Source organism: Dipteris shenzhenensis, chromosome 19 (assembly GCF_047967505.1).
Source record: "Dipteris shenzhenensis isolate YYH24624 ecotype China chromosome 19, Dip_SZ_1.0, whole genome shotgun sequence".
In the NCBI taxonomy this organism is placed as follows: Eukaryota; Viridiplantae; Streptophyta; class Polypodiopsida; order Gleicheniales; family Dipteridaceae; genus Dipteris; species Dipteris shenzhenensis.
In genome coordinates, this window is record NC_141614.1 from 24,820,750 (window position 1) to 24,836,918 (window position 16,169).

Consider the following 16,169-nt stretch of genomic DNA (forward strand, 5'->3'; position numbering starts at 1 on the left):
AGAAAAACTGACAACTCTCTTGCTTCAACTACTGAGGAGAATATTGATATCATTCATCTCCACTTTTAGAACTTGCTATCCTCCACTATACAAGTAGATAACTAAAGTGACCAACACCAAGGAACTATGCAAGGATGCTAGAAAGATCACTGTACTCAGTTTTGATAACAAATACCTTGAAAAACCTTTGTCTATTGATGAACTCTTTAAGGCTGTCAAGGTAATGGCAGATGGCAAAACACTAAGAGAAGATGGATTGCCAATTGAATTCTACAAAAAAATTTGGTCCATTGTTGGTCCTTATCTCCTATTATTATGGCAAGAGAGTGTCAATAATGGGAATCTGCCTACTCATATTAATGGGGGAATTATCAAATTAATTCCTAAGGAGGGGGATAAAGAAGAGCTAAGAAACTCGAGGCCACTCACTATGCTTAGCTGCAACTATAAGATCTTTGCTAAAGCCCTTTCTCTAAGAGTAAAGAATAGAATGGCCAAGTGGATACTTCCACAATAGAAAGGCTTCATAAAGGGCAGACATCTTCTTGAAGCCATCATCAATATCTGAGAGGGATGTGAGTATAGCAGGGAAACAAAGCAAGACATATGTTTTCTAAAGGTTGACTTTGATAAAGCATATGATAGACTTAAGTGGGACTTCATCATCCATACTCTGGCTGATATGGGCCTTGGCCCTCTGTTCATCTCTTATATCAAACTACTTCTCACCAATGCTTTAGCCAAGATTTGTGTTAATGGTGTCATGAGTCAACCCTTTGTCCTTAAAAGATCTATAAGATAGGGTTTCCCTATTGCTCCTTTACTTTTTGCAATTGTTGCAGACTCACTAGGGTGGCTACTTCAACATCAAAGTTAAGAAGGAAATGTGAAAGGCATTGAGCTATCCTCTAGCAAGGACTTTTTCTGCCAACAGTTTGCTGATGACACAAATTTAACCCTCAGGAATGAGACTCAGGTTATAAAAAGGCTATGGAGTCCTTAGAGATCTTTTGTAAAGCTTCTGGATCCAAAATCAACCACTCCAAAACTAGATATGCAACTCTCAAAGGGGATGAGCAGGCTTTCTTGGAAGAGATGGGTTGCTAGAGAATCAAACATGGTACAGTCTTCAGATTATTGGGTATCCCCATGGGGTTTGACATTTCCCTCAAACAAAGATGGGACTGGTTCTTGAACATGTTTCAAAGCAAGATTGAGAAATGGAGAGGGTTCCAAGCTAGTCTAGCTAGAAGGAGAATGGTTCTCAACCACTGCATATACCCAGTTGTCATTTTCTACCTCACTTCTTGGTCCCCTTCTAGAACTGGAATTGACAGGTTCATTAGAATTTGTAGATCCTTTCTCTCGAGGGGGTCACTATGTATAAACCCTCTATATCACGTGCGTTCAAGGCCTATTTCTAAAATCCCTTATCTGTAAATTTTTCATTTAATAAAATGTACCCCTTTTCTATACAAATCTGTAAATTTTTTCCAAAACTATTTTAAATAGTCGCTTATGTATATTTATTTCTGTAAATTTTAGAAATAAAAAATATCCTTCTGTTGAACTCACGTGATAGGATTACATATGATGAGTGATCCCCCCGAGTCCTTTCTTTGGGGGGGCAAGACAACCAAAATCAGGTGGGAGTTTTGTATCAAACCCAAGTAGGAAGGAGGCTTAGGTGTGATACATATAGAGAAGGCTTCTTTGAAACTATCCTCGACTTGGATAATTAAAGCAATCCTCCATCCTCTTGAGGATTGAGTCAAATCCTTCTAAGGATTGTTAACTCCCTAAGACCTCTGAGAGCTCCCAAGTGGAAAAAGTACCCTATGCTGTCAGCTATTTGTAACCCTGAACCTTGCAAAGCTAAAGGCAGTCAACTTTGGCTCTCACTATGGCCAGCCTTTGAAGGAATTAAAGGCTAAATTGTCTTCTTTGGAAAAGGAGCTTTTAGGATATTAGACTCAATCTGGGTCTCTGTTATCTTCAAGGAGGCTGTTCTCTCTGAAGAAGACTTTGATAAGGTTGTTGTACTCTTCAAAAAAGGACTGCAATGCTTTGGTTAGCTTTGGAACAGAGATGAGCTAAGATGGAAAACTTGAATTGAGATTAGGAGGGAGTTCAATTTCAACAACCAATGCCAGACACTAGTCTTGAATAGAGTTCACCTCTGGGAGGGAAATCAGCAATTGAAAGCTGGATCATTCTTCGTTTACAGTAGAGAGTTCAGTTGGGTTGAGAGTACTTCTTTCTTCCCTATCCCCACTCCAACCAGGGACATAGGTGATCTCTGCATTGTCCTTAATACTAGGTGGAAACTGCAGGACTTCAGGGGAAAATGGAAATTCAAATTCTACTCCATTTGGTCAAGCTCAATCCCTGACAAATTGTTTGCCTTGCTTTGCCTAATAATGCATAAAGCTGTGTGGACTAACAATAGAGGACTAAGAATTGGAAAGGAAAATGGCAAATGCATGAGGTGCCCCTTTATAAATGAAGATATTTTCCATCTCTTTGTTGCATGTCCTGTTGCTAGAAACGAGTGGAAAATAGTCTAATTTGAAATAGGGGAGCCAATAAATTGGAAGGCCATACTACTAGGAGACTCTTCAAGGACAAAACATGAGATATGGACACCTATCAGAGCACATGCACTATGGTTTATTTAGATAGCCAGAAACAATTCTCAGTTTAATCAAATTGAGTTGCACAGGACCAAAGGAAAATTACAGAAATGATAAACCAGTTCAGAACTGATGCTACCCTCTTTAATGCTGACCTGCAAGACCATGTTCAAAGCTTGTTTGGGATGGACAGCACTACTCCTTTTGAAATCCCCCCTGAGTTTACTGGTTTTCTTAAACAGGTTCCCCCTCCAACTGTAAAAAAGGAACCAGTGTCCTCTAGTGCAGCCCAGGCTGCTACCACAGATGACTCTGACAGCTCTGGCGATTCAGAGAACTTCAACTACTCTGATTACTTTAATGATGATGGCATAGATGATACAAATGATTCATATGTACCCTATAAGACCTTGTGCCAATCATGTGACTTGAGGCCACTAAGATTATTTTCCTTTGCAACGTATGTTTCCCGTGGGTATCCAATGAACAAATGCAATGTCCACCTTGACCCTTGCCTCCTCTACGTGCACGCTCTTAGGGCCACAAGTGAGGCATCCTATCCATCTTATAAGAGTCGTCTCGCACTCCCTTGTGTCTTTCCATTCGCCATGGGTTGTCTCATCCTATCCATCTCATAGGAGTCTTCTCGCTCTCCCCTTGTGTCGTTGCATTCGCCATGGCTTCGCCCCTTCGTACACGTTTCTACTCTCGGTCGTTGATTCTCCGTCGTTGCGCTCCCTTGTGGTTGTCCACCCTGCTGCTCTTCCTTCTCCACGCTTCTTCGCAGCCTTGCTCCCAACCAGCAGTGTGGTAATGTTACCTTCGGTTACCCTTTCAGTGCAAGTCCTGCCTGCCCCGCTTTCTCCACTCATTTTGAGTTACTATGTAAGTCTGGTGGCGTCGCGGGCGATATACTGTACTTGAATACAACCGTAAGCGGGAGTAACTTTCCAGTTCTCCACATATATTCCAGTGATAGCGTGATCGTTAATATCATAGACGCAAGATCCATCTTACCTGATAACTGCGTACAATCCAACTCTTCAGGGAATTTTGAAACTCTAGCACTCCCTGACTATCCTGGTCCATTTCTTCTATCTGGCGACAACAAATTCGGAAGCTTCAATTGTACTCTTGGTCAGTTCCTTATACCGAATACAGGTTCTCTTGCGGAGTATGCCGTAGGAGGATGCGATACAGTCTGTCCGGGAAACAATTCCAACCCGGAATGTGGCAATAGGACCTGTTGTGTTACCTCTTTTCCCTCGGACATTCGGACAACCTTTTATCAAGTGTCAACCTTCACAATCTTGAACGGCACCTGTGCAGGCTTCTGCACGCCATTCTACAAGAACTACACAGACTTCGAAAGTCTGTTCGGTTTGAAGCTCGAATGGGCATTGCCCCCTAAGGGGAACGACTCAGAGTCTATCAGAAAAGAAGCTAACTATGCTTGCAGCCAAAACTCCGGTATTACCCTTGTATCGGCAGTTCCCGGATACCGGTGCGATTGCCTGGTCGGGTTTCAGGGAGACGGATACTCGCAGGGAAGAGGCTGTATAGGTAAAATCCAGGAATCCTAGTTTACACCTGTGAGTTCTATATTTAAAATCGAGAGTCCAGGAATGCGTTGATATCATGTTTATGCGAAATTTGGACGATGTAAGGAGCCTGTCGTTGATAAACTGTAATTTGACACAGATATCGACGAGTGTGCAAATTCGACTCTGAACGACTGCATCGTAGGTCGCACAATTTGTGAAAATTTAATGGGCACCTATCGATGCCGTTGCAAATCGCGTTTCTTTGTGGGTAATGGAACTAGAAACGGATCGGGCTGCTGGCTTTCGCCCGCCGTGAGGAAAGCTGTCGGCATCACTGGTGGTAAGAAGACCTCTGTTTCTGACGTATCTATTGAGCATGCCAAAGCTAGGGTGTTTTACCGTAAAAGAATTATGTGGAGAAATTTCAAAAGACTGGATTTTTTATCAGGTTTCGTCGGCTGTACCGTTTTTGTGTTGGTTGTTATTTTCATCGCCCTATACCGGAGAAGGCGGCGACGACGCAAGTACTTTCTCTTAAACGGGGGTTTGCAGCTGGAGGCGTACATCGCCGGGAGCACAGGAAGACAGACCACCAGGCTTTTCACCATCAAGGAGCTCCAATTGGCGACCCAAAACTTCTCGGAGCAGTTCAAGCTCGGGACGGGGGGCTTCGGCACAGTATTCAAGGCCACGTTGAGGGATGGGAGGATCGTTGCCATCAAGAGGGCAAACCATTCAGGAGACGAGAGAGACAGGCAGCAATTTCTGAACGAGGTAGCCATTGTGACGCAGATCAATCACAGGCATATAGTGCGGCTACTGGGGTGCTGTTTGGAGATGGAAACGCCGCTGCTGGCGTACGAGTTCGTGTCGAACGGCACGCTCTCGGAGCACCTACAGGGAGGGAAGCCAGAGAAGCAATATATGGGGTGGAGGAGGAGGCTACAGGTAGCGATTCAGACAGCAGAAGCGCTGGCATATTTGCATGGGGCGGCGTCACCGCCCATATTGCACAGGGATGTGAAGACGGCGAATATATTGCTGGACGGGAATTTGGAGGTGAAGGTGGCGGATTTTGGGGTGTCCAAGCTGGTGCCGGAAGGGAAGGAGCAGGTATCGACAGCATTGCAAGGAACGATAGGATACTTGGATCCGGAGTACTTCCAGACGCTGCAGTTGACGGACAAGAGCGACGTATACAGCATGGGGGTGGTGCTCATCGAGCTCATCACGGGGCTCAAGCCGGTTGACAACCACGATCGGGAGGCTTAGTTCGCTAATCTAGCGCTCCTCTTCATCGAGAGGATGAGAGAGGGGAGGGTCCCCGAGCTCATCGACCTCTGCCTCGGCCACGAGGCGGAGGAGACGATGGCGAGGGCGGCGCTCACAGCCTTTGTCATGTGTCTAGGCAGACTCGCTCGCCGGTGCTTGGCCCTTCGAGGAGCGGAGCGTCCCTCAATGGGCGAGGTGGCCGAGGATCTCCGTCGCATCGAATGCGACTTGCCAGGTCTGGATGCATCTGAGGAGGCAGCGCCGTTGCTTGCCGCTACCAAATGCAACTCACAAAACGGCAATGACTCGCCTGAGGCGGGCGGAGTTGTGGCGTTGAAGTCTACTTTCTACGTACAATCGTCGCCCTCATCCTCGTCCGTCACCACCATGTCCTTCACCTTAGCACCTTAGCGTCTTTGCTACCGGGTTGTGCATCTCCCCGCTAAAGATCACCCCTTGTAGTAGAATGTATATTATAGAAGCCTAAGGAGCAAATTCTCTACACATGGCTTGGGCTAAGCACTTTAGAAGCTATCACAATGACATGATTTGAGTGTTCGTCGGCCACATGAGTTATCTTCGAATGGCCCTAGCCACACTAAATTGTACATTTTACTACCTTGACTATTCACCTTATGGAAATGTGAAGTAGATTCTACATATATGGCTTTAACTAAGAATGCCCTGACTCATTCTCAATTGTACATTGGTAATGGAAATATGGTTTCTTTCTACTATCATCATGAAGAACTCTCCTTCTACTCATGCTTGTACTTGGTTTTCTTGTGCACACTTTGTGTCCATCTTTTAAGTGTAGCCTCTTTCTACGTTAAGTAGTGTATGCCCCCTAATTCTCAGGGGAGGTAAGCCATACATCAAAGTCTTGCTTAGATACTCCAAGAAATGGTGATTTACACAACAAGGTTCTTGAATTCATTTACACTAAGGGCTTTGTTGCTTCTTCAAACCTCCTCTTTATTTATTTATATATAGATCTGGTCCTCTACAAGGATTTTCAAGGGATTTAAACCATTTGATTCACAACAATCGATTTCTAAAATTAAAAATCATTTTACAAAATTGCTTAATAAAGAGTATTTTTAGTTGATGTTTGGTGGATTAAGCTTATGAAACCTAGTTTTCTTACTGTACCATGTGGTAGATATTACTTTTATCTGGCATTACCATGCAAAAAAGCTGAGATATGAAATGGTATATCCTTGGTCAAATAATTACCGCATTTTTCAAGTGACTTTAATTATTGAAATCTCTTGAATCGATTTAAATTGATGTAAAACATATTTTTTGAAGAAAAAATGTTATTAAAAATCTCCTTGCAAGGGATTTAAATCATTTGGCTTAAAATTATGATTAATATTGAGATCCTTTGGTTTAAAATGGGGATTGCATTAAAAAGACTGCTCAATCACTACTACACACGGGTCCTATTCCGACGTTTAAGTATCGATGTTTAGCGGGCACAGGGCACCAATCGTCGATAATCAAAGCGGGATTCGTTAAGTGTTGCTATATAGCGACTTTATACAAGCATCGCTATATAGCGACATTTAAAGAGCGTCGCTATATAGCGATGCTTGTTAGAATTGTGAATGGTCGTTATATAGCGACACTAAGACAGTTTCTTATAGCGACGTTTTACACAGAGAGTTTTTTCCCATACCGACCTTAAAAGATAGTTTTTCCCAATGATATTTTTTTTTCCTTTTCATACATGTTTGATCCTTTAAGAGAATAAAAGTACAAGAGCATGTACATCAAGCCTTTGAAGCTCATATATATATTCACGTCCAAGTTTGAGATGTAAAAACTCAATGAAGAGTATTTACATCAACGGCTTCATCCTGAGCCAAGTCTAACGCGCCAAATAAGTCTATCTCTAACTCTATATCGAGTTGATCTCCTATATCATCATCGTACTCTAGCATCATATGTTTACCTAAGACTACTTGATCATCTTCTTCAATAAAGTGTAGTGATTCTTGATGATTGTCATCTTCTTCCTCAATATCGTGATCTACATCTTCCTCTTGTACGATGTCATTATGCACATCTTCCTCTTAGCTCATATTGTGATCTTCATCTTCTTCGCTAGATCCATCTAGATCAATTAGATCCGGCATTGGTAGTGGCATCTCCATATCCACATCTCTATCTTTAAAATTTTGCTTACTTCGTGGTGCAACTTGGATCACGTACCACCATCTTGGATCAAAACGATCTCGATGAAAAACCACCTATATTGAAGATGGGTGCCAAATCCCATCAATTATATATATGAAATTATGCTTAAGTACATGTATCAACAAAAGCTTCGATTAATTAAATCATTAGTATGCACCTGCTCACAATGCTCGGGAAGAACAAAAGTATCACTTTCATCGGTCCAAAGTTTGATAGAGTCTATTGCAAAGAAACCGCTATTGTCTTTTCTCACTGTCGCATGCAAACCGTTATAATTAGTTCCAAACCATTTTACATCAAGAATGAAAATACTAAATTGTCTGAAATCAGTTTCATAGATTTCGCGTATGGTTCCACAATAATCCAACTGTGAGGAGTTAAGATTGGTATCCGAAGCACTTACTCGACTATCTTGTGTGAAGTTAGCCATGACTCCACAATCATACGTGACTCTCTGTGAATCGATGTGTTCCACGTGAAAATGTCGTCCATATGACCATAATGCATTGACATACTTTTTGTACTGCAAAAGAGCATCATTAAAACAATGAAGATGCATCTATTTTATAGTGTATATTGCCATAAATAATTACTTAATTACGGCAAGAGGTAAGAAACTTACATGCATCATACATCTAGATGATAACTCTCGCTCGTGCTCGTTTATTGTCTCTCCATCGTATTCGGCTTTACGTAGAGCCAATTGTAGCCAATCAAGTGACATGTGAGTGGGGAGAAGGGCGAGATCCCATGGATATGGTTGCGATCGCCTGTACATTACTCTGAATCTCGTCCTTGCATTTATTCTTTTTGCTTTGGCCGCTTCATATCTCTCAATCCACTTCTGCATCTCCTTGCTATTGAAGATACAAAACTTATTGAATTTCTCCATTTGCTCTTCACTCATCTTTCTTTCAATCCCTTTTCTTTTGGGAACCTCACTAACGATGCGATCATCATCCTTATTATGCCAAGCTTGCGGCATATCGGGATGCGTGGATGCAAGAAACTCTGTGATATATACTAATGACTCGTGCACAAGCCATCCCTCTGCCATGGGGAGGTAGCAAGCTAAGGGTGTCCACTTTCGAACCACTTACGGGTGAGTGTGACACCCCCTCGAGTGAAAATACAAAGGTTTTGCTCGGTGTAAAATACCTCAATCGAGGTATCATCTCCAATGAAATTCGCACATGAGGACAACTGAGCCAAGCCAATACCTCGATCGAGGTCCTAGACTTTCTTTCTCCAAACCGAGCCTATACCTCAATCGAGGTATCGTGGCAAGTCCACATACCTCGATCAAGGTATCGTGGATAGATGACATCGATCGTGTCAAATACCACGATCGAGGTATCTGGCATCCGACATGGTAGATGACATACCTCGATTGAGGTACCATGGCAAGTCCACATACCTCGATCGTGGTATGCTAGACCGATGACTTGGCCGCATGTCAAATACCACGATCGAGGTATCTGGCATCCGACATGTACTGTGCTGGCAGCTGACATACCTCGATCGAGGTATCGTGGCAGGTCTATACCTCGATCGAGGTATGTTGGACCGATGTGTATGTGGCATGTCAAATACCACGATCGAGGTATGTGGCATCCGACATCTACTGTGCTGGTCTGGGTGTGCTGGTCTGGGATACCTCGATTGAGGTATCGTGGCATGTCTATACCTCGATCTAGGTATGATGGAGCGATGTGTATGTGGCATGTGAAATACCACCATCGAGGTATATGGCATCGCAAGTGGTATGTTGGACCGATGATGTATGTTGCATGTCAAATACCACGATCAAGGTACGTGGCATCCCAATACCTCGATCGTGGTATTGAAACCCTAAATTTTCGTATATAAAGAGAGGGACCCCCTCATTCTTCAAACCTCGATCGAGCTCTTCCTCATCGAAATCGATGGAATTGCGGGAGCGACGGACAAGGACCGACGGACAATGACGGGGCCACGGAGATGGACAGAGCGGGAGATTCCAGGTAAGGTTTCTTTAATGTAGCTTTTTATTTTTGCGAAATTTATTTAAATTTTAGTTTATAGGAATATCTAATTTAATTATAAAATATTTCAAATTTGTAAATATGTTCTAAACTTTTTTAAATTATTTTTTTAATTACGTAAGTTTTTATTTAAAATGTAAAAATGTATATATTTTATTTTTTTAAATCATCTATTAAAAAAAAAGAGATTAAAGTAGTTTTTATGTTATTTTTCAAATTAGTGCTTTTTTTATTTAAATAAAAAAACATTTAAATTTTATTTTTAAAAATCATCTTTAAGAAAAAAAGAAAAAAAGAGTTTAAGGTAGCTTTTATATTATTTAAGTTAGTGAAGTTTTTATTTAAATGTAAAAAACATATATATTTTATTTTGAAAAATCATCTATTAAAAAAAAAAGAGATTAAAGTAGTTTTTATGTTAGCTTTTTTTATTTAAATTAAAAAACGTTCAAATTTTATTTTTAAAAATCATCTTTAAGAAAAAAAGAAAATAAGAGTTTAAGGTAGCTTTTATATTATTTAAGTTAGTCAAGTTTTTATTTAAATGTAAAAAACATATATATTTTGTTTTTAAAAATCATCTATTTAAAAAAAAAGAGATTAAAGTAGTTTTTATGTTAGCTTTTTTTATTTAAATAAAAAACGTTTAAATTTTATTTTTAAAAATCATCTTTAAGAAAAAAGAAAATAAGAGTTTAAGGTAGCTTTTATATTATTTAAGTTAGTGAAGTTTTTATTTAAATGTTAAAAATATATATTTTTTGTTTTTTAAAATCATCTATTAAAAAAAAAAGAGATTAAAGTAGTTTTTATGTTAGCTTTTTTCAATTAAATAAAAAAATGTTTAAATTTTATTTTTAAAAATCATCTTTACAAAAAAAAGAAAATAAGAGTTTAAGGTAGCTTTTATATTATTTAAGTTAGTGAAGTTTTTATTTAAATGTAAAAAATGTATATATTTTGTTTTTTTAAATCATCTATTAAAAAAAAAGCGATTAAAGTAGTTTTTATGTTATTTTTCAAATTAGTGCTTTTTTTATTTAAATAAAAATACATTTAAATTTGATCTTTAAAAATCATCTTTAAGAAAAAAAGAAAATAAGAGTTTAAGGTAGCTTTTATATTATTTAAGTTAGGAAAGTTTTAATTTAAATGTAAAAAACGTATATATTTTGTTTTTAAAAATCATCTATTAAAAAAAAATAGATTAAAGTACTTTTTATGTTATTTTTTAAATTAGTGAAGCTTTGAATTAAATATAAAAATGTTTAAATTTTATTTTTAAAAATCATCTATAAAAAAAAAGAAAATAAGAGTTTAAAGTAGCTTTTATATTATTTTTCAAGTTAGTGAAGTTTTTATTTAAATGTCAAACCGTATATATTTTGTTTTTTAAAATCATCTATTTCATTTATTTTAAAAAAGAGAAAGTAGTTTTTATATTATTTTTCAAATTAGGGAAGTGTAGCATCTTTAACACAAAGTTTGAAATTTCTTTGAAAATTAAATAAGACCAAGGATGTACATCTAAATCCCTTTTTCAATAACACCATTAAATAACTATTGTGTGTGCATCTTCCATTGAAGAGTGGAGCAACTTAGAGCATGTAGGGAGTGCATGTGTTGCATTTGCAACATAGCACTATTGTAGGCATAGCCACACATTTGGCCCATCTACCGTTAGGTGCATAACGACATCCTACCTCATCAAGGAGTAAGTGACTAAGTGTAATCAATCAAACAAATAGGATGATTTGAACAACACATTCGCCTACACATCATTTTCAAATCATATGGTGCGAGAGGTTGATGCAAGGAGAGGGTAGATCATGTGGCTAGCAATCTCTTTAGGTGGCACGTGAAACTATAGAAATAGGGAACTAGGGAAGGTTGTAGATCTATGTATGGATATCGTTACATAGACAAATACAAAGACTTATCACATGATTGCATGAAACCTTGTCATGAGCTTTTGCAAAAATTCAATCAACATTGGCTAGCTAAAAGTTTTCATTACGCAAATAGATTATTAAGTCCCATTGAATAGAATATTAATTTTCATTACCCAAATAGAATATTAATTTCCATGTGTTTTTTTGTGCATGCGCCAACCACAGCGCGCAGCTTCTGGCACCACTGTTCATATGTAGATAGCAATTTTGAGAGATGAGATGAGGGCACTGTAGGATGCTAGGGCACCCCCTCACTTGGTTGCAAGTCTAGATTCAGTCATTGATGCTCTAGGTCAATTAGACACAGTTGAGGACGTTTTGGATACCTTTAAGGCACAGGCTGATGAGGCAGAGATCGGTGGTCATGGCTTGGATTGGAGAGCCATTCGAGAGTTGTTTGAGTGTGAGTCACGTCACATGCAGGCCTTAGAGGATATGTTTTGGGATGGTCACACTGAGGCGATGCGACCACGATCAGGGCATCCCTTTTCTATTTTACGTTGTAGGCACCCCGTCATAGCAGCACACATTTATTCGAGATATCTCACTACGAATGGTGGTCGATTGCCTCACAACCATTAAATAGCCAGGTCATTTGCCATGCAGCTATACGCCGAGTTTGTGCTTGGTCATCGGGTAGACTACCTTAGTACCCGTCCAAGATCAAGAGTGGGACATGGTAGGATGGGGCGTCAGGATCATCAGACTGCAGGTGTTCGGTGTTGATGCGAGGCACCAGAGCTGCACACTATCCTTGCACCAGCATTGCGAGCTGTTGGAGGACGGATTAGGGGGGATGTTCATTCAGTGGCCTCATCCTTGCATGACATGGTCTCTACCCTATCGAGATCACTTTCGATTCCACCTCCCCCACCTCCCACATCTATGGAGCCTCCCACATCTACACTACCTCCCACATCTACACCACCTCAGCATGAGTTGGAGACTCGAGACGCACAAATTGTAGAGTTGGAGGCATTGTTCGCTGAGTCTAGGGTCGAGGTTAGTTATATTCTGATTATTTTAGTTTATTTTTTTGTTGCGTGTTTTGAACTGAAGCTTTTTGGTTCATTCTCACCATGTACGCGACATGTTTTCTTGGCAGGCACATCTATTGCGACAGGATATGGAGTCTTATGTACGATAGTTGGAGGCAGATTTGGAGGAGCAGAGGATTCAGACACGCATAGCCTACCATCAAGCGAAGCACTATATTTTGCAGTTGAGACATATTAGTCATGATCCATCTTTCCTTAGGATCGACCCCAGTGTGGCCGTGTACCCTGCTCCTCCTGTAGATGTGCGGACTAAGACACCCATAGATACACCAGTCATAGCCAGGCTTCCTACCACCACTTGCGCCCTTTGCCATGAGGATTTTGACACCGTAGGGTGGTTTGGACTAGGGTGCGGCCACATCGCACATCTCCATTGCATGACCCGCCACATGGTGGCACGATTAGTGTGCCCTGTATGCTTCGCTAACATTGATGTGGCCACATACAGAGGACTAGGCATGGATGATCTGTATCCTGGTCATCATTAGGCCATTGATCCATTTGCCTGCATGGTCTTGACAGAGCACTACAGGGAGGAGGCACAAAGAGCTTTGCTGCAGCAGGAGGGTGCTGATACTTTAGTGGTTGCAGTGTGTGTTCCGCGACGCTTCTCATATGGTGATTTCATGCCAGGTGACAAGGCACGAGCAGAGGAGGCTCGTCGTATTGAGCGAGAGGCAGAGCGTCATATATCATTGCAGCAGTGGGTGGAGCAGCAGCTTGGGCGGGGCCGAGACCAACGTCTTCTACATGTAGAGACGATTACTCACACTGGATTTGAGGCACGAGGATTCGCAGATGCACGACTTTGGGAGCTGAGGCGCGCATACATAGAGGAGGCGAGGGAGGCAGTGATGGCAGCGGTGGCTCGTGCAACATGCCCTCCTCTTCATCAGGATGAGGCTGACCCATCTAATCCAGGAGATGAGGCTGGCCCATCTGATCCGGCTTTGCCTGAGGGCACACAGCGGACGGTTGGGCAGCGGGTCATACAAGAGCCACGTCAGAGGATGACTAGAGGATCATATGTGGATTTATCAGATTCTAATTCAGGATAATTGTTTAGGCTTCACACATATCTTGTTTAGGGATGCACTTCTGCACGATGATGATGATGATGTACACATTCATTTTGGTACTTTCATGATATTGTTCTTACTTTTATGATGTATGAGCATTTTGGTACTTTCATGATGTTCTTCTTACTTTGTTTATCTCAGTTTATAGTTTATTCAAATCTAACATAAACATTTAAAATTAGGAGTATCATTTTGAATTTCAGATATCTCAATTCACACATCTAATACATAAGGTATTTTAAAAATAATACCGTGTGAAGTAATTGTAAACATTAAGCATTGAAAAGGTGTTCAAGTATAAGGTCTCTCTCTCTCTCTCTCTCTCTCTCTCTCTCTCTCTCTCTCTCTCTCGTGCTATGAACTTTATCATTTTGAATATCATATTGAATTTTGTATATATCAATGCTTGCAATTATTACACTAATATTGTTACTAATTTTTGTGAATTGTAGATTAAGATAAAAATGTCAATGTTTAGCATGGAATGGTGCTCATTGGTAGTAACATGTGTCAAACATTAATACATGATTATGTACGATTGGTCGAAAATCATCCCCAACAGTTAAGTCCACATACGTATTTGGTTAGTACGTGCACCATTTTTCATACGTAGTCACTAGTAGGGATTGTAAAAATGTACGCATTATACCTTCCACATGGCACATACCAAATTAGTTAGAGACCAAATCTTGCATGGATGTATAAGGTCTAGGGTAGCCTAAGAGACGCGCAAAGTTTCATCCCCAATAGATAAGTCCACATGCATATTTGGTTAGTACCTGCACCATTTTTCATGCGTAGTCACTAGTAGGGATTGTAAAAATGTACGCATTATACCTTCGATGTGGCACATACCAAATCAGTTGGAGACCCAATCTTGCATGGATGTAGGTCTAGGGTAGCCTAAGAGCCGTGCAAAGTTTCATCCCCAATAGATAAGTCCACATGCGTATTTGGTTAGTACGTGCACCATTTTTCATACGTAGTCACTAGTAGGGATTGTAAAAATGTACGCATTATACCTTCCACCTGGCATATACCAAATCAGTTGGAGACCAAATCTTGCATGGATGTAGGTCTAGGGTAGCCTAAGAGCCGCATAAAGTTTCATCCCCAACAGATAAGTCCACATGCATATTTGGTTAGTATGTGCGCCATTTTTCATGCATAGTCACTAGTAGGGATTGTAAAAATGTACGCATTATACCTTCCATGTGGCACATACCAAATCAGTTGGAGACCAAATCTTGCATGGATGTAGGTCTAGGGTAGCCTGAGAGCCGTGCAAAGTTTCATCCCCAATAGATAAGTCCACATGTGTATTTGATTAGTATGTGCGCCATTTTTCATACGTAGTCACTAGTAGGGATTGTAAAAATGTACACATTATACCTTCCACGTGGCACATACCAAATCAGTTGGAGACCAAATCTTGCATGGATGTACGTCTAGGGTAGCCTAAGAGCCATGCAAAGTCTCATCCCCAATAGATAAGTCCACATGCATATTTGGTTAGTACGTGTGCCATTTTTCATACGTAGTCACTAGTAGGGATTGTAAAAATGTATGCATTATACCTTCCACGTGGCACATACCAAATCAGTTAGGGACCAAATCTTGCATGGATGTAGGTCTAGGGTAGCCTAAGAGCCGTGCAAAGTTTCATCCCCAACAGATAAGTCCACATGCATATTTGGTTAGTACGTGTGCCATTTTTCATGCGTAGTCACTAGTAGGGATTGTAAAATTGTACGCATTATACCTTCCATGTGGCACATGTACCAAATCAGCTAGAGACCAAATCTTGCATGGATGTAGATCTAGGGTAGCCTAAGAGCCACGCAAAGTTTCATCCCCAACAGATAAGTCCACATGCATATTTGGATAGTACGTGCGCCATTTTTCATGCGTAGTCACAGTTAGTAGTGTGTGCATGCAAAAGTGTACGCATTATACCTTCCATGTGGCACATACCAAATCATTTGGAGACCAAATATTGCATGGATGTAGGTCTAAGATAGCCTAAGAGCTGTGCAAAGTTTCATCCCCAACAGATAAGTCCAAATGCATATTTGGTTAGTACATGCACCATTTTCAATACGTAGTCATCACTAGTAGTGAGTGCATGCAAAAATGTATGCATTATACCTTCCACGTGGCACATACCAAATCATTCGGAGACCAGATCTTGCATGGATGTACATAGGTCTAGGGTAGCCTAAGAGCCGTGCAGAGTTTCATCCCCAACAGATAAGTCCACATGCATATTTGGTTAGTACGTGCACGAATTTTCTTAGTCACATTTTTAAAATGTCCTAAAGCACAAAAAACAATTATAACATTACTACTAATAAACAATTGTTTGTTTTATAGAAACAACAAATCCCATTGAGAAGACAATGGAC

The 16,169-nt window shown here is 40.4% G+C and overlaps 1 protein-coding gene across 1 annotated transcript; it reads left to right on the forward strand.

The window, feature by feature from the left end:
• Window positions 1–2,743: 2,743 nt before the first annotated feature.
• LOC147890266 (wall-associated receptor kinase 4-like) lies at window positions 2,744–5,927 on the forward strand. Its single transcript, XM_087390246.1, has 5 exons — window positions 2,744–3,093; window positions 3,272–3,549; window positions 3,681–4,196; window positions 4,335–4,517; window positions 4,626–5,927. Exons 1-5 carry the CDS (start codon window positions 2,744–2,746, stop codon window positions 5,447–5,449), a joined length of 2,151 nt encoding a protein of 716 aa, XP_087246372.1. The 3' UTR covers window positions 5,450–5,927.
• The last annotated feature ends 10,242 nt before the right edge of the window (window positions 5,928–16,169 follow it).